This window comes from Melanotaenia boesemani, chromosome 20, assembly GCF_017639745.1.
Source record: "Melanotaenia boesemani isolate fMelBoe1 chromosome 20, fMelBoe1.pri, whole genome shotgun sequence".
NCBI classification, from domain to species: Eukaryota; Metazoa; Chordata; class Actinopteri; order Atheriniformes; family Melanotaeniidae; genus Melanotaenia; species Melanotaenia boesemani.
In genome coordinates, this window is record NC_055701.1 from 12,555,560 (window position 1) to 12,582,168 (window position 26,609).

At 42.0% G+C, this 26,609-nt stretch overlaps 1 protein-coding gene across 2 annotated transcripts; it reads right to left on the reverse strand.

Annotated features, from left to right (window-relative positions):
- Nucleotides 1–2,235: 2,235 nt before the first annotated feature.
- tmem260 (transmembrane protein 260) lies at nucleotides 2,236–25,169 on the reverse strand. Of its 2 annotated transcripts, XM_041972844.1 has the most exons (16): nucleotides 24,613–25,169; nucleotides 21,474–21,505; nucleotides 19,933–20,084; nucleotides 11,910–12,087; nucleotides 11,707–11,820; nucleotides 11,391–11,570; nucleotides 11,229–11,269; nucleotides 9,352–9,438; nucleotides 8,208–8,316; nucleotides 7,889–8,061; nucleotides 6,553–6,724; nucleotides 6,068–6,207; nucleotides 5,320–5,496; nucleotides 4,327–4,380; nucleotides 3,971–4,055; nucleotides 2,236–3,847 (listed from the first exon to the last, which is right to left on the reverse strand). In XM_041972844.1, the coding sequence occupies exons 1-16, from the start codon at nucleotides 24,719–24,721 to the stop codon at nucleotides 3,587–3,589; spliced, it is 2,064 nt and encodes a 687-aa protein (XP_041828778.1). In that variant the 5' UTR covers nucleotides 24,722–25,169; the 3' UTR covers nucleotides 2,236–3,586. The 2 variants fall into 2 exon arrangements, with proteins under 2 accessions (XP_041828778.1, XP_041828779.1); XM_041972845.1 differs by lacking the exons at nucleotides 21,474–21,505; nucleotides 24,613–25,169 and adding an exon at nucleotides 20,185–20,878.
- Nucleotides 25,170–26,609: the final 1,440 nt, after the last annotated feature.

A 26,609-nucleotide genomic window follows, 5' to 3' on the forward strand; every position in this document is an offset into this window, starting at 1 on the left:
CAAGATAACAATGGGAACTTGGGGATAATATTCAGTTTGCTCTGAAGAACTCAAAGTTACTCTGCATTTACACAATTACAGATTAAAACAAACTTTAAAGAGCTGTGCACACACAAAGTACATATGTGGACCATCTCAAAAATGTTGCACATACACATGCATTTGCACACATCTGTGAGGATTAAGGTGAGGTTTGGATACAGAGCGAGGAGCTATTGTTTTTCCTCTCTCTGCTCTTCAATCCATCCACACCATCAGGTTATAACAGCTCCCCCCTCTCACCCCCCACTATCCTATCAGCACCTCACACCCAGCAGGAGCACCAGCTCACACAGCCTGGCAATGCCATCTCCCAGCCAGAGAGACCACTGGAGGTATGTGAGGCCTGGGGCCAGAGATTACCAAGCAGTTGAAGATTGATCCAGGAAATAGAGATGTGGCATTTCCCCAACCCTCTAACCTGCCATATCTGCCTCTGTTGTTTGGTTTGACTTATTATATAGGGGAGAGATTGTGTGGGTTGGGGAGAATGAGCCTGCTGTGAAGGTGGAAGGAGCCCACACAGGGTCCTAAGGTGACCTTATCACTCACAAGCTTCTGGTGCAGGCAGGTAACAGACCCTGTCTACATCTTAAAGCTTTGCCACAAAACACAACTGAGACAAACTCTCATCTCTACAGTTGCTTGGCAAGATGGCAGAGGAGGGAAGAACAATTGTCTAGGTGCATCCATACAAACATGAGCGCAAAGACAATAGCATCATCCTTTAAACAGGAAAACACTAGAGAAGCACAAAGCAAACCAAAAACAAACAGTAACACAATGAAGAGCCCTACAAACACCTGTACAAATAAACTCAATAAAGCTGCAAACATACTGTGCCTAACATACAAATAAGTGTCTACCACACAAACACAACAACACACAGCTGAAGAGTGACAGCAAACAAAAACCTGAGAAGTCAATCATGACATCATGTCAACACAGACTGAAGCTAATGGGCCTAATTCCACCCAATACACAATGATGGGTGTAATTTAGCTAAAGAAACAACAGCTCATATAAAGTGAAGTTTCAGAAAACCCTGCAATTTAGTAAACAGTACTAGAATAACAGCAAGCGACCCCGAGCTAGGAATATGTTGAGTTTAGCGGAAGGCATCTGCTACCTTCGCAAAGATGGGTGGCACCTGGTAAACATCCTTGAAACAGGTTTCTCATGCTTAGGAAAAGGATCTGCAGGCAAAGTTTTTCCAAGTGTAAGATTCTGCAAAATCTGTGGCCAGCTCAGTATATCATGCCTCTCACACCCTCTGTTCTCTTCCCAAACACTAACCAACACACCCCGGCCCTCCGCCTCTCTCCACTTCAAGCTTCCATCCAGCCAGAGAGAAGAGTGGAGATAGGCCCAGTTGCTAAAGCTGTCTTTTCAGCCCCTGCTCCCGCTCGGTCTATCTGAGATACACAGCAAGCGGAGGTGTCGCTTTTCCACTGGCATTTCGGACAGTATCTACTTATAGACGAGAGAAAAGGAGAAAAGAAAAACAGAAGGGGTATTATCAGGGAGGGATGAGAGCAGCAAAGGCATTTTGTCTTTTTATTCCCCTCCTAAGCCCTGGGCTTTGCTCCCAATCCGATTGGTCGATACGGCCAGGGATGTAAATGAAATGCAAAGAGGAATAAGGCTTGCTTCCCATCTCCAGTGTGTGCCCCCCTAAGTCCCCTCCCTCCCCCTTTCCTTCTTTCTCTATCTCACTCCGTCTTGCTCTCTTGCTGTTTATGGTGTTGTGTTTCTGTTTCCCCATTCACAGACTTGCCGCGCTCCCTGTTTCCGTCTCACCCTCCTCACTTTGCCTCGTCCCCCCTCCTCCCTCTCACTCGCTGCATCCCTCCTCTCTCCTGGCTGGGCTCACAGCTCTTATCTCCTCAGACGCCCCACATTCCAACGTTGCTGTGGCTCCCTGCCTGCATCCCTGGTCACGGCGATTCCATGGGTTCCCACAATCCTCGGCAGCTTGCTGATTTAGGGTGGGCAACTGACTCTCAGAAACAGGGGAGAGGAGAGGAACAGAGGGGTTATGGAAAGACAGGGTGAGAGGGGATGGGAAACCAAGAGGGTGGACAGGAAAAAAAAAATAAAGCAAAAATGACAAGAGGGGACAATGCAAGTGGCAGCAGGGATGTCAACATGAATCTAAACAACATCTGAGTGAAGAAAAAGATATTAAACAATTCATTAGAAAAAAAGAATCTTTATTAAAATATTTTAAATCTGTAGATGACTGAGTGACAATTTATACTTTTTATATGACATCAAACCATCTGCACTATAGCAGGACTGAACCCATCATCCAGCCAGCTGACAGCCACTATCCAGGCCTGCGAACGTAGAGGACAGATTACTACACACGCACTTACTGTCCTTCGCTTCTGAGTCATATCTCAAAAAGCAGGCGTCTTCAGCAGTGTTTCATAACACAAATGGAAATATGCCGACCTCTGCTTGACACATTTAATGGCACACAGCTTATTAACAGCAAAATTTATTTAAAAAAAAAGAAAAAAGTAGTCTGTGACTGAGGTGTCAGATCCTGAGGATGAGTCAAAGTCAGAAAAACATTAGGATGTAGAAGAAGCTTCCTTTGGTCCGTTTTCCACCCTTTCTCCACAATGGTCACAAGGCTAAAAGTCCATTTTCCTGAAAGTTGGGACCTGATGATGTAATGTGTACGTGCTTGCATGAATCTGTGATTCTCTAATGATCAAAACATTTTGCTTTTCATTGTGCCAATCTGTTTATCGAATATGTTTATGTGTGGCTCTGGAAGAGAGAAAAAGCTTGAGTGGAGATTTAAGCATGTGCACACAAACAAAAATCAACACACACGCACGGAGAAACACACCTCTAAAAGGGTTCCTGGCATTGTGACATTTCACATTTCATTTAAATCCATGAGGGATTAAAGCCCTCCTGTTAGAAAGGAAGAGAGGGAAAAAAACACTCATCGAATCCATTAGTTTTAAACATTTAAAGGACCATCCAAGATAGACTGATGGAGGGATAGAGGGGTGGGTGTGTGAGGACTGCGTGGCAATGTGCAAGTCTGTCCTAGATTAAACAGCCGCTTTAATCCCCCATTTCTGCCCCCAAATTGGGTTTCCCTCAATCTCGGCCTTGCCATCCTAATGTGAGAAAAAGAGAACTAGAGCAGAGGCTGAGGCAAAATAATCAGAACGTTAAAAGCTCTGAAAAAAGAATGGGAGTAAAAAAAAAGAAGATGTAAAGATAAACTGAATGGGTGAGTTTAAGGGGAGCAGGCAGAGCTTGATTGAGGTCAGAAAAGGCTTCTTGAAGTCATACCATGTCCTTCTGTTGGTCAACTGTAAACATTTATCAAAAGAAGTACATTCGAGTGTTGTAGCTCAGATCTAAACAGCACTAAACCAGTCTGTTTCCATCTGGAGAACCAATTTACAACGTTTAGAAAAGGCACATCGCCTCAGATTTGATTCCCAGGCTACTGTAGTTTGTTTGGTCTTGTAACACACTCACTGTACCAGCTCTATGTGGATCTTTCTGGATCTTATCAAGGGGTTTGCTTCCGGCTCTGATGCAGCCTGTCTCTCTCTTTGAGCAGGTGAGTAATGGCTGAGCGTATGGCTGGTGCCTGTGGATCAGTGGGTTCCTTCTCCAAGTAGAGACTAAAATGCTGTGTGCTGCAAGTCAGCAGGTGATCTGGACTGTAGCCCCGGTGACTTGAGCGGAGCAGCCTTTCACATGCAAGTGCCAGGTTCTTGTCCCAGTTTGAAGGGTAGTCTGAGTGGGCCCCCACAATCTCTTTATACAGCTGCCCAGCAAACACACACACAAATAAACACATGTAAAAAGAGATCCTACTAAAATACTTTCTCTATCTATCCCATAATGCTGAATGACATAATTGTTGCATGTTTGATGAGGTCAGACTCACAGTGTAAGACAGCTCGAAGAGGCGCGCTTTCCCGTCTCCCTGCATCCTTTCTGCCAGGTCAAACAAAAAGAAAGCCGTCTTCATCCTGAAACAAAGCACGCAGGCTCAGGGCTAAGTGCTGGATGAATGAGCCATGCAGATACACACTTTCAGACAAACCACTTCCATGGAGTGACTTATGTAGATGCTGCCACCAAATAGATTGTACATGTAGATGCTCTACCACGCAAGACTGGTTTATGGAGATGTTCTAGCAGGCAAGTATGCATCGTGACACAGCTTTTTATTTGCACACTTGCAGTATACGACCATTCTAAAGAGGAGAGGAGTATCTCCTGTAAAACACTTTAACATACCTGGCTTGCCACATCTCTTCGTTAGCGACACGCTCCCAGGATGCAGGATGGAAACTAGCCAAACCACAAGAGAGAGAAAACAAAACATTTTTTTTTATCTACAACAGCTCCAAGCACTAGCTTATACCCAGTTCCTCTGACTATAAATGATTTTTTTTATGTGAATACATTGTTCCAGTCAGCTTTGCAGATTTTGATACCCTAAAATTTAATGTTTGCTGCACAAACGTTAAATAACTGAGCAGCAATAACAGCTAGCACATTAGACATGGAGTTAAACCACATCTGCCTTTTTTTCCCCACTTTGTTGACTGCAAACACTTGACCACTTCTTCAAAAGAATATTTTAGCAAGGTTTCCGAGCTAATATTTGGCTTGTGGGCATCTGCGGACACGCTTGTCGTGGGGGTACGGGAAATAATGTCACAGTATTCAGCCGTGGATATATGAGTGAAAGAAGGGCTGCTGGCAACAGCAACTGAATATGGAGCTTTGACTAATTCCAGTTTTGACACAGTTATTGACAAAACGCAATAAGAAACTCATTATTTTTCATCTTCAGTCTCATTTCAAATGGCTGAGGGCCTAATGTCTTGCTCTGGTTGAATTCACAAAGAGCAGTATCGCAGCACAGAGAAGAGAGTACAACCTCACTGCAGGAACCTCTGTGGAGTCTGTGGAAGGAAGACCACAGAGAGAAGGGCAGCAAGGGGATTTATTCCAAAGGATTTGTCTATATATTTCATTCCTTGGGGGCAGGGGTAATAGCAGTCTCCTAAAAAATGACACCTTGCTAATTTTAATCCCTTAGATGACTCTGACACATACAAAAATAAATAAATAAATAAATATACAAGTAATGTTTCTAAGAATATGTTGACAGAATTTGAGAGAAATGTGCATGGAAACAAACAAGAGAAAAGTAAAGTGAAATATTCAGTGTGAAGGACACACAGTTATGCATTTTTGGATTTCAGTGTTTTCTGTGTGCACCTGTTGTGAGGCTCACTCCAGTTGTAGATGTTTCGAGTGCGCTTAGCCCACTTTTCAGGGTGAAACTGCCTCTGAACAGGCACGAAGTAGTCACACACACCCAAGGGCCAACGAGTAAAACTACGCTCCCAGCTTGGGTCTCCATCAGACAGCCCTATGCAGGCTATCACATCCCTCCTGCAGGAAAAAAAATTCAGTGATTGATGTTGAGAATTACAAAAAACAGTGTTAAAAAAATCTCTATACATTACAACACTTCCTTAACTCACCTCAATCCAAGGTTTCTCAAAAACCCTGAGGGTTAATCCCACAGGTCAGCATTGCCCCACTAAGAGACATATGTGTTGGCCTGGCAAACACTGCCCCCTGGTGGGCTTGGTATTAACAAGACCCCATCCAGTTTCTGGGTCTCGGTTACTCAAGAGGGAGTCGACATGAGAGCAGGGAGCAGCAACGACTCCACCAGAGACTGTTTAACCAAATCAAGTAGATTAGCGAACTTCTGTAGTTCATCAAACTCCTTTTATGGCCTCAACTGTTCTGTGGGCTTATCATCTCCCTGCAGTCAGCGCTGTGTCGACCATCCCACTGATCTCTGCCTCATTAGATCACCCACTTGTTCATTTGGACCATTGTTGCCCTTCCAAATCAGTCTTCCTCCTTCTCTGTTTAACACCCTTTCATTTAGCTGTTAAACCTTCCCCTTTATTCCCTCGCTGATGTCTCTCCATGTAAGTCAGAAACTCACTGTTTGTTAAGGGACAGAAACTGCTCCAGGCTGAAGGTGTCTTTCTGCTCACGGTGCACCGGGTCCCACCAGCGGCCAGGAAAGCGGACGCCAGGGAGGTGCAGTGCCACCTTGGCCACATACCAAGAGTAAGTCATCATCTATTAAGAAGAAGAAGAAGAAAAAGAAAAGAAGCAAAGAATGTTCAGTGCACAATTGACTCAAAGTTGACTTTTAGTGTATAAAGGGTTATCAAAATTGTGTTTCCTCATTTTAAGTTCGGGAGGAATTGCCTTTATATTACATAACGTGTGGAAGTTTGGAACTGATAAAGAGAAAAACAAACTTCACTATGTACTAAATTCTTTAAAATGATTCTGGATTAATAGTTTTTTTTTTTTACTTAAAATTGTTTCTTCTGATGTTTTGGTTATATCAAGATACCAAAACCTTGATGAGAACAGTTAAAGGGTCAATAGACACAGTAAAAATAAGCAAGTTTTGACCTCCTGGTCGACTAGCCGGACATCAGGCCGCACGCCCTGGCAGTAGTGGAGGTAACGCAGAGAATTTCCTGGCAGGTCTCCTCTGGTCAGGATGACTGAGTCCTCTGGGAAAGAGGCCAGAAGCTCCCTGCCGAACTTCTCCACCACACTGTTACTGCTCTGATCACACTCCCTGAAATCATCATGCAATCACATTGATGTGATTAAAACACACAATGTGTTTAGTGGCATTTAGAAAGGTTTTAGTGCGACCTTAGTGCTGCTTAGAAGTCTGTGTGTGATGTGTGCAGCTGCGTATACGTTCCTGTTTGTAAGTACGCTTTTAAGGTGCTCTGAGGGTAAGTTGTCAGTGCCCCCGCCCCTTCCCCTCCGCACAGCTCCCTGACTGCCTATCTAATCGTGGGGAGACAGGTGTGATGGGTCTGACAGCACAGGCCATGCTCTCCTCTTGATCAAAGCCACTCAGTGATGCCTGTCTGGCACTCCCTGGCGCTACGCTTGTGTAATCTGCCTTCTCGGACAGCTAACATCTCAGGCTGAGCTTTGCGAGTGGAATCTACATGCTAACCGTGCCTCTCTTTAGCCTCTACCATGGGGTGAGCTCAGAAAAAACCTGACATGTGGAGTTCAGACCTGCTGCATGAAGCGCAGGAAAAACTAATCGAGTTGACTCAGGAAAAATGTAGATATCTTTATACATATTAGGGTCGAGTATAGTTTCTGCAGCAGGAATACCCTTAAATTTGGATAAATATACAAAGATTGTGCAAAATCTGAAAAGCCTGGCACACAAACACTATTAAAGCCCAGAAACACTAATAGCCTGTGGAAGTACAATACAATGAAGCTACAATAATTATGTCCTCTATGATCAAAATCTTTGCTGTCGTAGAATTAGTTCAGTAATTGTCTGCAAATTTGAGTATTACAAAGCTGAGTTTCCATCTCAGTCATAACAAAACAGGGGCATTTAACTAGAAACTGACATGAATGGAAATGCAGCTGTAAGGATTTTTACTTTATGCTCCCAAGCACTTGATTCAAAATGACACGGGTTTTAAATGCAGACTTTGCTTTACATTGATACTGTCCTCATTCCCATGCAAAAACACTATCAGCAGATGGTAAAATGTTTAACAAAAAAACAACATAACAAATCTTACAACTTAGTCTGCATCCACAAATGACAGTAATTGCTTTATTTAAAATCCTCTATATCATCCAGTTTAACAATACTGCTCTATTATTACTACACAATGTATGCATTTTATTCATCATATCCCAAAACATGAAGTTTCCTTTTATTGTAACTATTAATGCTACTAATAATACTGACCTGTAATTGGTGTGCACCATATGTGCAAGCAGAACTACAGTGTAGACCCAGCCTGTGGTCTTCCAAACCCCCCCATATCCCAGCCTCCTCTCCAGCACAGTGCAAGTCAGGCTCAAGCCGAGGCCAGCCAGCACACACACTGCAGCATCACTCTGCAGCCAAAAGCGCTCAACCTGCAGGAAATGCAAACAAATGCATGATTCATTCATTCATTCGTTCGTTCATTCATTCATTCATTCATTCATTTCACTGAAGAGAAACAAAAAAAAACACACTTTGGATATTAAAGAGGATGTTCCATTAGTGTGTTTTTGCTCACCACTCCAAGCAGTAAAGGTCTGCTAATGTCCAGATTGGCTCTCCATGCAAAAAACAGCAAATAGAATAACATCATTGCAGTCAGCAGCCAGGACACAGAGCGATACATCCTAGCAAGACAAGAACAATAATCACTCAAATAATGTACTTTCTATTATTCCCATTTAATGAATGCTCCATACTCTGACTTCAATTTCTGTATATTGATAATAATGTATTACATTGATTATTGATTGTAAAAACAAACTTGTTTTGGAGACGTCCATACAAATATCAATGCAGGGTTGGATATCACAAGCTTGTTATAAAATGTATGCACCAGCCAGCTACGAGGTGGAGGGATGATTCTCTAATGCAAACTGAGTCATAATGAGCTGGTGCTAACCGCTGAATCACAAACTTATTACAGTGCAGCTGTAAAATAAACTAGAAAGAAAATATGTTATCCTCATGGCAACAAGAAATGATCATCTGAACCTGAGTGGACATTTTCAAATCAGAATATACAAACCTGCAACCAGATTTTGATGGTTTATATCAGTCAAGCTTTGCTTGATTTATGTTTTCTTCTCATTACACAATATTTACAGAAGAAATGCTGATTTTTTAAAGGATAAAATTTGCAAACATTTAGCATTTTAACATCACATAAATCAGCATTTGCATGACTTCTCTTTAGCACTCTGTAAAATGACCTTGCTCACTTTAATCTTTGTGTGTATGTGTTTTATTAAAGTGCATCTTAGGAGAGATGAAAGCTGGGAATGGCTGCTGCCCTGCAGAGCACCAGGGCATCACCAGGCTTTACCAGCTCCACCCCACAGATCCTAGAAAAGGCACTACTGTGATGAATTACTGGATCACAGTGCCATATACAAACAGTTATTTTCTTGCACACATAAACATGTTTTTGAAAATCCAAAATACACATCAACCCCTCTTGATCTGAATGTGGGGCGTCATGACAGCTTGACAGCTAGATGCCTCGGTGTTGTTTTGTATTCTCTTTTTCTAGGCTCAGCATTTTGTCAGTGGTTTTGTTCCCCGTCTTTCACTCTAGGGGATTAGATTTTTGGTTGAAGTGGCTGCTGAGATGTGTGTGACAGAGTTTTGTGTGTTGCATGCTGGCGTCTTAGTCATCCTACCTGTCCCACGAGGAGAGGAGAAAGCCTATCCCTGCCAGTAACAAAACAGGAAGTGAAAGTTCTGCCAGACAGTGGTCAAACTGGGCCCTGCACATAGAAACAAACATGTACACATATATGATGGACACCAAAGACAAGCTCAATTACCCTTCCTGCTGGATAACTCAAGGACAGCAGTTATCAAACGCCCTCCATCCCCTCTCAAAACAAACTCCTTGGACTGTGCCTTCCCTCCTTTCAATCGGGTTGACAGATATGAATGACTGTGTCATCCACCCCCTGCAGTCCCGTCCTCTCCTCACAGCGCCTGTCAGTCACAAAGCACTTGCTCAGAGCAGAGAGAGTTTCCTGCCTCTTCCTTAATACCCATCTCTATTTGACAGCTTATTGAGTCTCTATATCTTCCAATGTACTCTATGTGTGAATGTGCTCATGAGAGTGGGTTTGTGAGTGTGTGTCAGCCTCTCCAGTGGGTTTATGCCTTCAGTGCGACAAGCCTGTCATGTTCGCCTCTCTTTCCCATCTTGAAGGTGTGCTTGTCCATCAAGCAGCAGGGTGGATGGAAAGGGGTGGGTGCCTGGCAGAAGGGGGTCTGGTGGTGGGGGGTCTTAAGATGAACATGCACCCTCCATCCCGTCAGTTGAAGAAAAGATAGGAGTGGGCTGACTGTGGTTGCAAGGAAGGGAATTCAGTGGTGGTGGTGGTAGGGGTGGGGGGTGCCAGAGTGGAAAAATACAATTTCTCTAGCTCTATTGCAGTGTCTGTCATCACAGCTTGTCACGCTTAAACACCAGAGCTGAGTGATCATTTCAAACTGCTGGAGAAACAGAACACAGCGATTTGGCCCTCTAAGCAGGTTCAGTTCTGCTTTGATGGGAGAGAGTGGAATGGGAAGAACAAAAGCTGCTAGAAAGAGGAGAGGAGAGAGATGGGATGCAGGAGTCACTCTGGGCTCTCACGGCAGATTGGCATGTCTACTGTTAAACCTGTGTAAACCACCAGAACCATTTCAAAACGTGCCTGGATCCTCCATCTAAAGAACCAAATGTGACCCTACTGTGCTTCAGATCAAATATCTAAAAGGAAGCTGTCCTGCTTCTTTCCTGCCCAGTCTTACAAACCAAAGTCATTTACTACATTTCCATCCTTCCCAAATATTTAATCTAGCTGTTCTGCAAATTCTGAATATTAGAAATTCCTGAATGCAAAATTTAGCAAAACATTTTTAAACAAACACAAATTATTAAATTCTGTAAAACATATGTCAATAAAATGTCCAAAGTGTATCCTGGCCACATTAATTGGCTCCTCGTTAACATCAGCTTCCACTCAGTTTGATAACAGCAGTCTGATGTGTCTGCTGGAAGTTTTTGTTAATCTGCCATTTCTGTGTGTTCATGTTTGCAGGGGTCCTTTTTGCATTGGCACATTTCTGCTTTCATCAATTTAGATCAGAACTCAGTCAATTTAAAAGTCTCTTGTTCCAGTCATTCTTTTTTGTGTTATAGATCTGCTCTTCAGTTTTATAGAAAGTTGGGTGTTTTTCTTCAAACTAATTTGAGTGCATCGTAATAGTGTGTCCAGTATACACTTTGCCTCCATTTTTATTTATTTCACAAGTTGAAAATAACTTTCGTTGTTGTTCAATCTTTGAAAATATAATTTAAGTTCCCTAATTTGCTAAAATTATTTGACTCACATTTATTCTGGAAAGTATAATTGTTACAACTTAACTTTAAATTATATCTTTAAAATGCAAAGAAACATCTTAAAAACATCCAAATAATTCCACAAATCTGTGATTATTAAATACATAAAGAATAATCTATGAATTTAGATCCCACATGTTCAAATGTGAGTAGTATTGATGAACTCACTGTAGCATTTTGGTCATGCCCACAGAGCTCTCCGTCTTTGCCTACAAAACAAAAAATAACAAGCAAACATATTAGTGTCCACAATAAGTTAATCAAAAATGCACATAAAGTACAAATGATTACATTAACATCTCTGTAAATATAAAGTTTAACTGCACGTACTAGACTGAATGTGCCATATTCAGCCCTCAGTAGGTGGGTCAGCAGACCTGACAGGGTAGTCTGGTCCCCCCATGTCCAGCGGGCAACGTTGAGGTAGGATGAGATGGGCAGGTAGATGTACGGTAAAAAGCCAGCAATGAAGCACAGTCCCAGAAGGAGCAGGTTATACAAAGACAACTCCTGTTTGAAGTGCATGAACAGACGCTGTTGATTACTGCGCTCTTCAAAATGAAAAGGTTCCAGATCCTCAGGCTTGGACAAACCATTTTCTTTTAAATAGTTTGAGAAGGATTCAAACAAGATCTAAAGGACTTACCTTTAGAGAATACAGTCGATTGAGGACCCAGGGAATGACAACCAGCACATATAGCACCAGGGTGTGCTGGTTACAGAGCCCTAAGCCACAACAAAACGCCCCCCAACGTGCAATCTGATAAGAACAATCACAACAGTGAGTTTAACATCTGAGAATTAAGATGCAGATCCCAGTGAGGATGAAGATGTATTTCCATGTGCTACCTTCCTCCTCTGGTTGGAGTTTTCAGCACAGTGGAAGCTGGCAGTCAAGAAAAAGATAAGGCCAATAAATAGGTTGTTGAGTGTGAAGACCTCTGCCACCATGGACCACTGCCAGCTGAGCCTGGATACAGCAAACAAACCTCCAGCCAGGACTGCACCAGGACCAGGACCTGTCAATCTAACAGTGTAGAAGAAGATGAAAATCACTTCTATTCATAACTTTGCAAAGATCAGTGTCTTCACAAACAAACTCAGCGATAACAATAATTTCTGACAAAAGAGAAGAATCAAAGAGCTCAGAGGATTATTTAGTTCTGACAATCATCATAAAAAATTTGCTCTAAAAATTTAAATATATTTAACTACTCAAATATACCAAGCCTACTCTTCTTTTCTCTCAATTCTGCAGCCTACAGAACTTTTATTGCTTTTTCCAATATTTTATTTGATCTGAGGTACCCGCACTAGCACCAAAATAAAAAAAAAGAAAAAAAAAGAAGAAGAAGAAGAACCAAAACAACAAAGTCAGCAGCTTCATACAACATTAAAATTTCCCAGTCAGAAAAGCCACTACATCCCTCAGACTAATTTGGGGACCCACTATAATCTTCGTTCTGCTCAAGTTTGCTTCTTGGACCTTGAAAAACACTCTCAGTGATTTGGGGTAATTCACATATCATGAGAACTCCCTCCCTGGCAGCCGGTTGATCTCGAGCACACTGGCACAGAAACCACCGTGGTAGAGATAGCACTTTATCCTCAGCTACTTAAATATAATGTGTGCACAAAAGTTTTCTCCGTCCTCCTCTCCGGTACTGTCTCCATCTCCTTTGCAGTAATTGAAGCAAACTTGGGATAATCTGTCATACGCTAAGACCCACCACTTACTAAAATGAGAGACAGAGGGGAGAGAAATGATGGGGAGAGGGGAAAGAAAAGAAAAATAGTGCAAGGAAGTGTACGTAAAAGGGGTGAGACACCGTGCAGGATGTAGGACGAAATATTAAAAAAGGAAGAAAAAAAGTTCAAGAAGAAAGAGGGAAAGGAGAGAAAAGAAAAAAAAGCAGCCCAGTCCCCAGCATGCTGGCTCTGAAATATGAGCAGGCTCGACAATTAGGGAAGTCAGGCAGTATGGCCCTTTCCGCCATTGTGTGGAGTGGCTTAGAGTCCTCATCAGCCTATCAGCTAACTGACAGGCAGAGAGCTGCTCTATTCAGCACCGCAGATACAAGCTGCAGGCCAAACGGCTGCCAGGTCCCTTATGACCCCACAATCCCTTGCCGGTGACAGCTTCAAGCTCCATAGCAAATTAGGCGCTCTCACATTACAATCGCAGAAGACAGATTCCATTAACGGTATCTGAAATTGAGTAGAGAGCAGGCCCGTTATCAGACCTGACTCATAAGCACCGCCATTAATCACAAGGCATGATACCATTTATACATTTCCAGCTCTCTGCCTGCCGCTGTGATAGTCAGCCACAAAAGGCCTGATGAGACTTAGGCTAGGGGAACAATGGAGCTTTCTGAGGAAAGCGCGGTAAATCAGGAAAAAAGGAAAGGGAGAGCGAGAGAAGGGTAGAAAAAAAAAAAAAACTTGCGCTTGCTGACTACTTCCCCTTTTTTTCTTGGGTTTTCTCTCTCCCACTCTCCACTATTTTCCTCTGTGTTCTCTGTAATGCAGGCTCAATGAATGAGGATGTACAGTAAATGTGAGCGTGTGTGCACTTAAAGGGGGGTGGGGCGTCTAGGAGTGGGTCTTAATAAGAGATAGCAGCGTCTCTCTCGCTGCACCGCTCCAGGAATTAGTTGTAACTTGAAGGAAGGATGAAGAAGGGTGGTGGTGTAAGGGGGGAAAAAGGGTGGGGGACTTTTGTTGAGGTGCAGAGACCTCCCGCACCCATAATTTTACCTCACTGCATGACAATTAACCCGCAGCTTATACACTTAGCAGGGGAGCTGGTTTGGGGGTAGCACAGGGTGCAGAATAGTCATGGGGGGTCCATGGACGCAGTTATTACACCAAGTTTGCCCCTGCTTCTGAAGCTCTTCTGATAGCCACATTTTTAAACACACACACACTCCTGTTCCTCAACTTCTTTATTCTCACAGAGTGCCTGACAAATCTCTCTGTTAGAGCTTGTCAGCCATTAAGAGTGCAGTGATGTGTGTACAGTACAGCCTGTAAATGACCTGTCTGTCTGCGAGGGACCACCTGGGTCCCAGTCAGCCTCTCAGCCACTCCACAGCTCATTCTCCAGGCTGGCTGCTCCCGGGTAGCGCAGATAAAGCAGGACACATTCTGACACCAGTGTGGCCGTGTTCCCTGTTATCACAACTCAATGCTGTGCAGGATGCTGCTGTGCTGAAACGTTGTGGCTCAGTGACAATAGGCTGGTTGAGACATAGCAGGAGAATAACACAACTCACAGCGTGACTATTCTGCCTGAACTGATCCAACATCCCTGTGTCATCACTTGGGTAATTAACTGAATGACTAATATTCTGCATAAAGCCTGAAATTAAGCACATATGTGGAAATAATATAAAGGTATTCATTTTTTGCTGATGGGATCAGTTTTAAACAGGAAAGACCAAAAATAAATAAATAAAACTAAATTAAAGATGACAGTATAAAAAGGCACTCTGGTAGCCGGTGTCCCCTTCAAGGACACAACAAAAAAGCACATTATAATCACTTTGAAGCAACAAAATGAGACCTGCCTCATTTACCCACTCAGCTCTACAACATGGGCCGGACTGACGCCAGCATCACTAAATAACAGCACACAAAAAGCCTACACCAGCACTCTGCAATGAATAAGGCTTTACAATAGAGCTGGCCAAAGGGAGCCACTGTCACACACCACCCTGGGGAACAGACAATACCACAGCTGTGCCATCGTGGATCAGAGCCGCACTGTTCTCTAACTGAGTGGTGGTTTGGGAGGCAGCGCTGGAAACGAATCACACATTCCTGAAGAGGGTAGAAAGCCCGAGAGAGGAGGTAGCCTGCTCAGGCTGAGGCTGAGGTTTCCAGCTGGCCCTCGCTCACACCCCAGGGTTCCCCTCTGGCCAGAACACCAGCCAGGGTACTTAGTAGCTATTATATGACGGGTAAGTGTCTGATGTATGGCTTTGAAGTTTCAAAGCCAAGCAGCAATTGATATACAAACATTTAAATGATGGCGTGTGCCAGGAAATCAAACATGACAGTAAATCAAACACTAGCAAGTGTTAGCAAGTCAATATGCAGCTTTGGCTGAGCAACGTTATTCTCCGCCTGTTAACTTCCTTTTAGCCGAATTGTCTCATTATCATTTGATCATCGTATAAATTTATGTTCTTTGAACTTAACCAAAGCTCAGTTTTCCCATCACTCAAAAATAAAATCAGCTGTATAAAGTCTTCAGGAGAAGTTATATTAAATCTCTTAGTTCCACTAACTTAATGGAATTCTGGGGTATAAAATTAGATGCATATGATGCATCTCTTTATTTCTTTATCACACTATTAAACTTGTAACACATGCACCAATAAAGAAATGATGGATATATAATATTGGGGTAAAACAAATAAACCAAAAATGGGTCATTTGAGCTAGGTTATAAATTTTCTGATATGCTATCATAAGATGAAAATGTTAAACATTACAATCTTAAGTCCAGATGTATTATCTTTTACTATTTTATGCGTCATTAAGCCTTAAATCATATAATGTGTTAATATAGGAGCACACTCTTACTAATATTTCAGTATAGAGATCAACAATATCATTCTTCCAATTAATGAATACATTGTTGTTACAAAATTATATTCTGAGCTTTTGAAATTGGTCATATTGGAGTAAAAAATGCAGTGAAGGCTTCTTTGGTTATATCATTACATGTTCTGAAATTCATTTTTTGTTAAATAATCTTCTAAATGAATGAAATGTCATCACAATAATGTCAGAAGTATTGAGGAAAGAAAAAATCCAATATTATATGATTCCTCTGTTTTCATATTGTTTGGTCTTAATCCTTTTTTTTCCTAACTGACTTCCAAAATTGTATATTTGGAAGTTTCATATTCGAGGCCACAGTCAAATTTTCCGCCAATCACCAAACCGAGCACTTTCCCTGCCTTCCCCATCTCATCATGTGTGAGCAGCTGAGTCTGTTTCTTTGCATACAGTGGAGGATAAAAAAAGAAAGGGTCCCGGGCTCTGCTGCTTAGACACCCCTCCTCCAGGAGAGCGCTCCAGTGCTACAAGTGCGTGTAAAATTAATCACCACAATTCTGCTCAAACAATGCAGCCACTGACATGACAATTTCTCCCAGAATGCCATCTTAATCTCCACCCCGCACACAAAAATTACAGGAAGAGGGGAAAAAAAAACAATTTACAAAAATCCTGTGTTTATACAATTCACTGAATGCCATTTTTATAGCTGCTTTTTCCAACAAAGTCATTAGGCACAGACCAGTGATACATAAATGTCGCTGTATAGATTCCATTAACTAATTCTGGGTGAATTATAATTGCCGAGTCTGATCCGTCTCTGTGCCTGGTGCCTTATTAAGACTGCCTGTGGTGGGTGAGGAATGTAATATTGACGTCCGAGACAGACGCAATCTCAGGCCCACGGGCGAAAGGAATATTAAACTGGTACTGTATTCTGCTGTCTATCCAGCCCTCCTCCTCTCTATCCCCATCCCGTAGCCAGTAATGAGGAAATAACATCTTCATTAGACATCTGTTTAACTGTATTAGAAGATGAGTCCTGGGGGAACCATTGGTCATGCTGAGCATGGGGAGAGTTAAGGAGGTCTGGTGGACTACAATATGATGAATAAGATACAGCAGAAAAGGAACAAAAGGTCCAAAGATTGGGGCTTTTTCAACAGACAAACTTAAAATTATCTTCTGCATTTTCAAGAAGAAACAGTAATGGGTGTGTTCTCTCTTGCCACTGAAGATTTTATCCAACCACAGCAGATGTGAGAGGGAGGGGCAGTCTTGCCACCTACAGGAAGAGGTAAAAACACTGTCCAAAAAATAACTCTATTCAGCTGTTTTTTAATAACAAAACTACACAAAAAAACAACCCCCTGACGCACAAACACTGTTCCTGACTTGACCCCAACACCATACACACAAGCTCAATCCTGTGGAAAAACAACCCACCTGAGCAAAAAAGAGAATGCGCCACGGTGACCATATGGTGGAGGTCCACATAAGGAGCTGGGGAAGAGGCACAAGGCAGGTGCTGGCACTGTGCTCACCCTCCTGTCCGCTGAGATACCAGGAGCCTTTCTCAGGTGTCTATTTTTCCTCATGGGCCGCCAGGGAAAAGAGTGGCCAAACACGGTTGCTTCAGCAGGCCTGTTATGTAATCGTGATCAAACTAAAAGTGCTGCTGACTGGGCGTTAGGAGGTTGTTGTTTTTTTTTTTTCTGCTGTGATGGGTGTCAGCACGCCAACGTGTCTGCTTCTGGTTTCTCAGGATAAGCTCAGGAATGGAGAGAGATTCCTCTCAGGTAGCACAGATTGAGAGGAGCTTTAGCAGATAAACTGTGAAACGAGAGAACACAGAATATCGAGCTGTCTGGATTATCCTGCTGTGAAGGGGTGCATTCCTCCAGAGTCTCATGGCTGAGGTCTGTGGCACTTCACGAGACATACATTTTACTTCTGAGAACCTCCCAGTGCAATTGATAGTAATTATCATTAAGTCCAGCATCCTCAAAGGCTTGTCAGGCCATGGTGTGAAAACATAAAAAGACATGCAATTTGGCCATCAAACCATATGATCGAGCCAAGAGAACTGTAATTGACAAATCAAAGGGAGGCTAAAGTGCTACATTTAAACTTTTGCAAGAACGAGATGTGGCTTCCAAGCCTATCAACTTACATTCCCCCACATTAAACACAGCAATCTGGCTGACTAATTTAAATTGATACATCAAAGGCTTTCCATGTTGGGTATATTCCAGATGAATTTCAAGGTTTTACAATTTATCATTTGAGAAAAACTGCCTTCGTCTACCCATATTAACTTCTGTATATTTTTCCATCTCAACATAATAACACAAAGCAATGATTTGATTGGTGGAGGTCTACGACTGAGCTGATGCAAACCTACAAACAAGCATTGGAAAAGTTTATGAGGGTCACAAAGAGAAAAGTAACTACATTTTTTATAAATTATTTATACTGGGTGAAGACACAGCAGAGCAGATATGAGCAAGAACAACTGGGAAGTTTTGGTATTTAATTTGATTGAAAGTCTCACTGGAGTATCCCTGGAGGGCTATACCATGAGATGGTTGCCAGAATATGTAATATAAGTCTCCAATGCCCCCTAAAAGAAAGAACTTGACCATTCATCCAGAGACCTCTGCCCTATCTCTCTCTCTCTCTCTTTTCTCATCCTCTGCCCTCTCCAGTAACCCCTCCCCTTTATAAAATGTTCAAACTGAACCACACAGAGCTCATCCTAAAACTGGACCTTAACAGATAATAACTAAAGCTTTTTATGCTTATTTTTTCCCAAACTGAAAGCATAGATTATACATTCACTCTTTAGCTTATATGTTGTGACTGTGTCCTCTGGCTCAAGTTCTCACAACACATCAAACTCTGGTGGCTGGTGGGTGTGGTTATAGCTCTTAATAATGGCCTTTTACTTGACGATAATCCACAACTGGATCTAAATCCCCAGAGATTACAAACAGGGCTACCGTTAACATGCACACTGTGAGCCAAATATCACCCAGACTGCGAGGATATTTTCTGGCTTCAAAATAAATAAGTCTGGCCAAAAGCTAAGTGCAATTCTCCAACCGACCGGTGGCTCTTCAGATGCATTTAGACCAGGGTGGTAGTAGGGATGCACAGTTAAAACTTCCAAAAGGTGTCCAGCGTTCTTTCATTTTTATTTACTTTCGTTTCTCTTTCTTGCATTTTCATTTGATTTCCTCCCACTCTCAAGGCTATACATCCTGCCAAAGTGTACAGCAGGAAGAAAGTGCATCATATTCAACTATTCCTATTTCAGAGGTCATAAATTAGAAGTATAAGACTTGTATAGAAATGCCCAAGTATGCATAAACTGGAATAAAAAGGTAAAATGTTGACACTAAGCTGCCACCAACAAAGCAAGGTGGAAAATTACTAAGATCAGCAAATGGGTGATGTAAGGTGCTCCAGTCAACTATCCAAGATAAACACACAGACAAAACAGGAATGTGTAAAATACTCCGTACATGATGGGGTCAGCAGCAAGCGAAACTGCAGGGTGGTAGAAGACAATGCAGAGGCCATAAACTTTGTTCATGACTGAGCAAGGAGTGAGGTGGTTGAAGAAAGGCAACAGGGAGGAGCAGAGTTAGTGATCCTGTTCCTGTAAGGCCCAGGAGGCAAGAAGGGGGAGATTAGAAATCGTGCCATGTCAGGATTGGGAGCATGCTGGGCAGTGGGGGGGCAGGAGAACAGGGACGTCAGGGTGGGGGGGCTGCAGGGTACGATAATTGTGATATACATACACATACACGCACCTCACAATGGGTGGCTGATGGGTAAACAGGCAGGGTAGGGCAGTGGGAGGGAGGAAGGCGGCTGGGTTCTGCTCTTGAATACTGAACAGAGGATCAGGGGCACCACTGCCTGTCAGTCAAGGCCTAAAAATACTGTGCTCTGTTACAGATGGCATCAAAATGCAAATAGAAATAAGTACGAGAATGTTTAAAGACTCTCTCCACTTAAAAACAGCATCTTCCTTTTGTTAGTTTGCTTGATGTGATGTGATGTGCTTGAAGTCACTACATGGCCTCTTCTGAAGTCAGAGCATCTCTTTACTCACCTTATGTTTCAGTTTGAGTGAGGAGCTTCTGTGACTAACTTCACATTGATTGTAAAAGAAAATATACACAAATGTTCTACATGAGGTTATTTTTACTATATTATCACTTATTTCAAATTCATAACAGAAGGACACAAACACATAAAAAAAAATGAAGGAACAAAAATATTTTCATACCTGCAGACAGTCATGCACAGGAAGCCACAAGCTGCAGCCCCCAGAAGGCCACTAATCAGATTGACACTGTAGGCAGGAGAGAATGATGGCAGTAGACGCATAGCTAAATAAGCTAGGAGGGTGAAGACTGGATATCCTGGAGGATGAGCCACCTAAGAACACAATGACAAAGATCAGAAACCCAACTCCAAAGACGCAACTGAACATCCATTCACAGGCACACTTACAGCTACAAACAGGGTGTTTGCTCACTTTGGGGGCAGCAGGCTGTGATTGTTAACGGGTGTGTTTTACTTTGTTTGTAGTAGCTGCCAGGGTTGGAATGCTGCCACCGCCACTGGCCACAGAAATCTTGAGGAGTCTGACCTATCCTGCATGTTCTCTTTGCATGCTGACTCTGCTGCAGTACAACAACCATCCTCTCCTTTTCTCACTTCTTTTCCTCTGGCCTCTTCCCAAGGACAATGCAGCTCCCTAGAGCCCATGGTAAAGCACGTGATGCTTGCCAGCCACAGCCCCCAAACCACCTCAGAGCTGCAGTCGTTCTCGCCTGGGGGATCTCAGCAATCACAGCAATTAGCCGCTAAGTCTCCTTCACCCAGATAAGGGCTCAGTCATTAAACACAGGCTCATTCCCTGGCACTGATAACATGAACCATGCAGACAGGGAGAAGGGGCCTCTCTTCAAATGAGCACAGAGCTGAAAGGTGAACGTGTGACTATCTCACCAGTAACCTCAAACACAGCAAAGTCTCTATGGTTAAGTTCAAGCATGTAAAATATTTCAAATCTGAGTGACGGACTGGTAAAGGAACAATAGAGATGATGTGTATAATAGTTTGATAAAATAAACTGCAGCATTGGTGGATAACTCCAGTTTTAAAAAAAGAAAAAAGCTAGTTGTAGGATGGAAGGTGGGACAATACAGCTGAGTCATGGGGACAGACATCCAACTCAAGGACAGCTGAGGAATAAAGGCCACCGGGAGCAAAGGGAAGCAGAACTCTGGAGCTCTGGGGATCAGAAGGGGGGGCCAGCAGCCTGGGGCCGAGGGATGGCCTGCAAGGCCCTGGGGAGGCCTGAAAGGCAGACAGACAGGCCACACGGACTGCAGCACTAACGGCAGGATTACTGGCATAGTGACACCGACACAGCCTCCCTAAAAGGATCACAGCGGCGTAATAAACTTTATTAAATAATAAAACTTATTATAACTGTTAACCCGATTTAGTTCATTCTTTGCGGCTTACACACACACACAAAAAAAAGAGGGGTGGATATAATAAGCCTTATACCGTACATAAGGCAAAGCCTACAAAAGCCATCGCCTTACCATTGACTTTAATTGGATTTGAAAAACGGGTTGCAAATTATAGCATTCTCTACTTGCAACTTAGTAAAATAAGTGTATAGAAAAGAAGAGGAAAAAACCTGTGGACTGAAAGTAAATTAATCTGCTTTCTGCCCATGCTTAATTAAACTTCCTTAATGCTTATAAGAGTTAATGAGTGAATTGATTAAACAATACAGCTAATACTTACCCCCAGCTCACATGCAGTGGTGATCAGCTCTCCTGTGGAAGAGAATAGGGGAGGAAATTAATGTAAACCCAATAATTATTATTAAGAGACAAGTCTGCTTCCAAAGTTTTCCCAAATCAAATACTTGCACTGGGGTTTTGCATTAATTTGCCAGGATCAAAACCTGCAAATCTTCCCAGTGTGACATTTCCTAAGCGGCACGCTCATTCTCTTCATCTTTCGCTTCTCCCCTGATGCCTCTCTCCCTCCTCCACCACATACACATAGATATAAACACAGACACATGCACACGCAAACCATTACACTCCCTCTCCAATGCTCTGTCACACAAAGACACACATATGCTGATGTGAGAATAATACTTCCAGTCCCATCCTCCCCATGCATCAGGGTCCTTTCCCTTCCTCTTTCTTCAGCTGCTCTACGTGCTTTCCTGCTGTTCCCACACTCCCAATGTCTCACTGTCTCCTTTAGTCCGTTGGGCACAAATAGAAAGGCTACGTTGGTGACAGTCACAGAATGAGGTAAGCTGCAAAAACAAGAGCCAGCTGCACAATTTTTTGACAAGCTCTGTGTGAGGCACAGCACAAAGTGAAAAGAAAACCCCTAAAAGCTATTTGAGGAGGCTTTAATGTATCTGGGCACAAACCCATTTGTGCCAGAATACACCCAGAGCGTTTCAAATTATACTGATTTCTCACCCAATGTTTGCATCTCCCACTCATGAAAATTGAAATTTGGTTCAGATTAAATGACATTGATAAATGCTGGGGATCAGCACAGCTCCCTCTACTGGTCCTAGATGGGTAGCTCTATCCTTTGCTAATAAATCCAATGAAACTGATAAGTTTCCTGCATCAGCACTGACAGGATGAGTCAACTACTTCACAAGCTTTATAGGATTCGTTGTAAAAACAGAACCTGTGTATGATGACAAAAATATAACAAATGAAAAAAGCTAATTAATTATCTTTTCAAAGACATATATGCTAAGATTTCCGTCAATATTACATATCACTCTGACGCCTAACAAATCAAACAGCAGAAACAGCAACAGGATATACAGAGGTATGTATTTTAAATTCAAGCAACCATATTTTCACATATTAAAAATAAACATTTGAGCAGCAAGAACATCGGCCACAACTACAAACCATTATAGAACAGGATGGCTGAATTTCAGATGGCACTGGCTGCCTCCCATATTTTGCTACCTTGCCGATGCAGTGAATTATGATGCCTAAAATTCTGCCACACAAGGAGCCCAAACTCTTATCAGTCTAATGGACCATGAAGTCAGAACTCCTCCACCTGCAAAGCTTAAATGTTTTCACAGCTCCATTTCACCTGGCATGAGCCGCCAGCTACCTGCCATCATTTTACATCACACTTTCTCATCCTTCATCGGTTTCTCAATTTCACTTATTTTCCCTCAGTAGTGGCACACTTTTACCCCATTCAACACAGAAACTAGTACTAAGCCAAAACATTCATCTCAGTGCCGCAGAGATGCAGTTCTGCAGCCCCAGTACTAAAAAGGGAAAATATTGACTCGACAGGGTAGCAGCATGGGTGCCAAGAGTCTTTGTGATTGTGGAGCATGGGCACCCACATCAGTCTTCCCATAATCCCCATCATTTCCACACTTCACATTCCTAGACAACAGCGTACCCGCGGGGCTGCGCTCAAGCCTCTCCAGGGCACATCACACCTAAAGAGATTAGGACACAGAGACGCAGACCTGGAGAATTCGGAGGGGTAGTCAGCTGGCACTATCAGAGCGGGCATCCTGCACCGTCCCTAAACAGTGTGGAGAAGGGGCTGGCCATTTTTTCAAAGACCCTGCTAGACAACAACACAACCAACAGGGCTACTCAGCGCTCCAATTGCCTGCTCTCTCCCCAGCTCATTTCTATCTGGCCGAGCTTTTCTTCTGCTTTCATTCTGCAAAATACATTGCCTTCTGCTACTTGAACGCCTGAGCGGTGCAAACCTAACAAGCAGAGCCTTCATGCCTTCAAGTCCACATTTAGAAGTTGGTAACCTTGCTATCACCTCTAAACACTGTTTAAAATTGTGCATAGCATTTCTTTATAAGCTGCATTACAAAAATGTTGGAAAACACATTGGCCTACAAGTTTAAAAGGTACTCAGTGCAATGTACCCAAGTCCACTTTTAAGCACAATTAAAGAGGAGTGTAAATTAGATTAATATATATCCACATGATAGTGTTTTTTTTAAAGCAAAACAAGTCATAATATGTAATGAATAACTGCCTGTCAACAATGCTAAAATTGTGTCTATAGAGTCTACCAAATGCATTGTGCAAAAGACATAAAAGCAGAAGAAACACTGCAAAAACAAAATAATTCAATAATAACAAATGTTTTCTAACAGAGAAGGTGCAAAATTAAGGGTGAGTCACAAAACCAAAAGGTAAAACCATTGCACGCATCACTATCGTGGAATCTGCTGTGCCAACGATTTACATATTTAAGTATGATTAAAGCCTTCTGATATTTAAAAGCAAATCCTTACTTCATCTTTCCTGTTGTCACAAGTGACAAATTTCATCTTATATAGAAATAAAATAAAATGCACTAAAGTGGAAAAGAATAAACTCAACTGTTCCTGCATAGCATCTATCATGTTTTGACCGGCAAAGCCAATACACACAAAAATAAATAAATAAACCAAATTACACACTGTCCAGTAACACAAAGAAGAAATTATGTATAGGCAATCTTTATTATGAAAAATATTAATTTTAAATACCGGACAGCTTGATTTCTCAATGAGACCTTACAATAACTGTATGTTACAAGGTTTCCATTATTTAGCTAGTTTTATTATCTTTAGTGGAAATACATTTCCTCGCTAGATTTTGATCTAATGCTGTTAATGGAAAACATTTTGAATGGTACAAATAAAGCTACTATATATATATATATATATATATATATTTTTTTTTTTTTTTTTTTTTTTTTCCTCTCCAACCTGTGCCTGTATCAGCAGCACCACGGACAGCAACCCTCCTACTATTGCGACTACATCAACAAGGCGCCATATGATTGGCTGTTAATTAACACAACAAAGCCACGTGGCCACATGAGAATAAGCTAGCCTGCTAGCACCAACCTGAGTCTCCACCGGGGACAGTCCTCTGCACACAGGGCACATATAGAGCGATGACACAGGCGACCAGAGTACCAGACAATATCCTGCTTGTCTTGTCCTCGGCAAACATTTTTTGTTTCTTGGAAAATACCGATAGTTGCAACCGAAATGTCCAGCAATTAACTAGCGAGCTAACGTTAGCATCCACACAAAAGTAATGCTGAGAATTTGAAACTAGTTGTGAGCTATTGGGTGTGTAAAGAGATGGCGATTAGATAGAGCGAAAGTACAGTTATATCACAAATTAAAAGTTTGGGGAATTTATTCATTCAAGCCTGGTCGCACGCTCAGTTGATACGTTTTTGTTCCTGGGTAGCTAAACGGGATCCACGCCGACGACTTAAACTCGCGATATTACTGGACGGACGAGTTTCTGTAGAAGTTATATTAATATTTATCAACGCTGCATACTGAATTGTTACAGCTATTGGCTTTAATATGCATCTAGGCGGAAGTTGACGAATATTTCTGTCTACGAAGTGTTGTCTGTGAAGTCAACAGTGTAGTTCCTGGTTCGCTGTGATTCAAAGATGGGAGGCATGGATTTTTGATCGCTCTCAAGACAGATTGAGAGGGGGGCGGATGTACAGCCGCAACAGCTCCTCTTCACATTTAGTCCCAAATTATTTAAATAATAAACGTTTTACTTTTTTGTTTCCTGATTTATTTAATGCAAATATGTTTGCTGCTATGTTACGGTGAGAAACTAGAGGCACTAAGTGCATGTGATATTTAGTCCATTCTTCCCTAAGCTACACATTGAAATATTCAAAGAACTCCGTGTGTCTCTCTCTTGTGTGTAGGCTTACTGTGCAAGTTTCATTAAGGGCTTTTGTCATATATCATTCAAATATAGGGAATAGAAAAGAGGGACAGAGAGAGATTTATGTAATGAAAATACAGTACACTACTGTATATTGTGAGGATGAGAAAACAATTAGACAGGTGACAAACGGGAGTCAGGTAACGGAAGGGTATAATCATAAATAATAGCTTATGAGTGGTGTAGTGAAGGTTGTTTTCATTTAGCAGGGGGACAGCTGCAGAAGAGAATACTTATCTGTCAGCCTTGAAGCTGCAGGACAGACAGCAAACTCCCATACACATACACTGATACAGACAGAGTGACTCTTGACACAGATGTTTTGTTAAATATTCGAATAGAACAGCACACACTCATATACAGAGTCTGAGCCAGAATGGACCGGTTTCTAGGGTAGAGAGTGGAAGTATAAAATAAGGTAGCACTTCCTGAGTGTTTAGACTGTGCTTGGATCTCATAGTCTTCAGATAAATCTGCGGGGAACTGCTCAAGTAATCTCTTACTTCTAAATAAATGTGTAAACCGTAACAGGGTTCAGTGATTCTTTTCATCAAATGAACTCAGGGGAATCAGACAGATTCCAACAATATGAATATACAGATACTATTGCCTTTTATGTGTTTCTTAAAATTTTAAACACATACTTTTCCCTTTTTTTTATCAAATAAGTGTGGGCAAAAGTTGAAAATGAGTCAAATGAATGAAACAAAGTTCAATGATATAGAGTAATTTCCACAATTACATAGCTGGACAACTTTGTGTGTTGGATAAGTTCATACTTTTTAGTCAAAGTTATGTATAATCAATCTGCTAAAGACATGGTTTTGAGCTGTTTTTAAGGTTCATAATGCACATGTAAATTCTACGAGCCATGAATGGCGATGGTGTTTGTGCATGAACTGTTGAACTGAACTCCTACAAAAACATGTATTGCAACTACAACCGAATTTTGTACACATTTTCTTTCACAGTTGGTTCAAGCCTCAGACATCTGTGCTTCACTCTTTCACTGCTGATTTATTTAGTTGTTTTTCTCAGTTGACCATTTTATCAAAGCAGTTATAATAACATATTGTAGGAACTGCAGCCTTTCTGAAAAAACTTTACCCAAGTTTTTAAAAAAATGAAAGCGCTC

What these genes read in the sequence shown, in the direction of transcription:
- tmem260 (XM_041972844.1), bottom strand. Translation starts at nt 24,721, where the DNA reads ATGTTTGCCGAGGACAAGACAAGCAGGATATTGTCTGGTACTCTGGTC. An exon ending in ATGGTGCACACCAATTACAG is followed by an intron (nt 6,725 to 7,888) that starts GTCAGTATTATT and finishes TGATGATTTCAG; the next exon opens with GGAGTGTGATCAGAGCAGTA. An exon ending in TGGAGTGAGCCTCACAACAG is followed by an intron (nt 4,381 to 5,319) that starts GTGCACACAGAA and finishes TGGTTTGGCTAG; the next exon opens with TTTCCATCCTGCATCCTGGG.